We start from the raw sequence: 1,971 nt of genomic DNA, 5'->3' as shown, positions 1-1,971 counted from the left end.
TGTTTTCTACTTCAACTTGAATGTGAGTATGAGCAAATGCTGGTCTATTCTGCAGTCTGCCCCTATAGCCTGGTTCTGCCTGATGATACTGAGGTTCCCCATAATCTCTTTCCACAGCTGTAGTCAATTTGATCCCTGTGTATCCCATGTGATGAGGTCCACCATCAGTATTGTTGCAAAAAGGTATTTGTAATGAGTAAGTCATTGGTTTTATAAGATTCTAAGGTGAGATCTTCAGGGTTGATTCTGGCCCCAGCGCCATATTTTCCAACCACTGATCATTCTGTGTCCATTTTTCACGGTCTAATCGCCAGTAATTATCAACGAATCTTGACTGCATGTTTGATCAATTTCATAGTGCAAAACTTCATAAAAATCTTCGATTCCTTCATCTTTGACATATATAAGTTGATGTGTAAGTTTGAAAAATAATCATATTCAATGTCTTCCTTGTAGGGTTGATGTTACCCTATCACGGACAGTATAATACTTAAGGACAGACCTTGAAATATTCTTTGTGACAGTGGCTACAATTCTGATCATCTTCCATTTGTCATTCCCAGCACAGTAGACCATATGACTGTCTGATTTATAATAGGCAATACCAGTTCATTTCAGCTCACTGATGACTAGACTGCCAATCTTCAAGCTTTCCACTTCATTTTTGATGACTTCCAGTTTTCCTGTGTCTCATACATTCCACGTTCTTATTTCTAATGGATGTTTCCCTGTGTCTCACACAGTCTACGTTCTTGTCTCTAATGGACGTTTTCCTGTGTCTCACACACTCCACGTCTTATTTCTAAGAGACTACAAATAACCTCATCCTCCGATCCCCAAAACTCAGCCTCGATGATACAAAAGCCCCTTGCTCTATGAAATCCCAAATCTCCTTACCCTGAGAGAGTCTAAACCCCCGCAGCCTGAACGACCCTATATCCCATCAGTCTACAGATCCCTACTCTTAGATATCCAGCCTGCTGTATTCAATGATCTTTCCACATTTTCCTGGCGAAGACCCCAGACTCTTCTCTGAGAAACGCCAGTCTGATCCCCCACGACCCTTTGGCTGCGCTACTGCATCAGAACTTGTAACCCCCCAACAGCCTGACTTCCCCATAGTCCTTCTCCTCTGACCCTAGTTCCAGATACACTTGGCACAGGGCAGTGACTTGGGTCGCTGTCCTGACTGCCACCTCTTCTTTCCACAGGCACTGTGCTCTTGGGCTGGAACTCTCAGAACCTGTGGGTGATGTTAACAGCATGAAGCTCACCAAGAGCCATGGAGGAGAGCATGAGGAGGACACCCATGGTAAGGGGGGAGTGGGAGGCCGGAAAGGGAGGCCCACCGAGAGTGCTGGAGATGGCTGGTGCGTGGGGAGGGGCCCACAAAAGGAAGGGGGAATCTGTTGGAGAATGAGGACACCGGCCTCAGCACCTACCCTGTTTGGGAAGCGCTAGAAGATGCCTAGAGTCTGCTCAGTTCATCAGAAAGTGCCTCCGAAGGAAGGAGGGTCCTTGTCCCCAGCTGCTCCCTGCCCACGTGGACGGACAGGCGGTCTGCACCTGGACCCATTGCATGTTGTATTTCTCTAGAGGTAGTTTCATTCACTTCTCCAAAGAGGGCTGCGTGGAGACGGGAGAGTCAGAGAAATGTCCTCCATGAATGTCAAAAGGAGCTAGGAGCCACTGGTCACAGTGGGGTCCCACCCACAGGCCTCGGCCCTTGCACTCCCAGGACAAGGTCCTGTGTGGAGGGAGACCTGGGGGGACAGTTGGTTCTCTGTCCACTGTGGCCTTTCCCAGCCCATCCACTGAGTCACAGCCCTTACTGCCTGCTTTTTTATCTGAAGACAAAGTTTTGTTTGTTTTTTGTTTTTATCAGTTTAATTTTCCAATTTGTAGAAAAGCTCATTATTTAAAGTTTTAATTGTGCCTTGAGTGATAGTTTACATGGGAGCACATTAGCTT

At 46.7% G+C, this 1,971-nt stretch overlaps 1 protein-coding gene across 1 annotated transcript in view; it reads left to right on the top strand.

Moving 5' to 3' along the window:
* Positions 1-1,971, top strand: part of LOC102837206 (histone-lysine N-methyltransferase PRDM9-like) — an 11,900-nt gene that overhangs the window by 4,708 nt on the left and 5,221 nt on the right. Inside the window, exon 2 of the mRNA XM_006877834.1 lies at positions 1,212-1,312. Coding sequence (XP_006877896.1) covers positions 1,212-1,312 — 101 coding nt within the window. The remainder of the gene's footprint in view (positions 1-1,211; positions 1,313-1,971) is intronic.

The sequence above is a fragment of the Chrysochloris asiatica genome, unplaced genomic scaffold (assembly GCF_000296735.1).
Source record: "Chrysochloris asiatica unplaced genomic scaffold, ChrAsi1.0 scaffold00630, whole genome shotgun sequence".
Taxonomy (NCBI): domain Eukaryota; kingdom Metazoa; phylum Chordata; class Mammalia; order Afrosoricida; family Chrysochloridae; genus Chrysochloris; species Chrysochloris asiatica.
The sequence above is the reverse complement of the archived record's forward strand: the minus strand, read 5'-3'. Positions and strand labels throughout refer to the sequence as shown.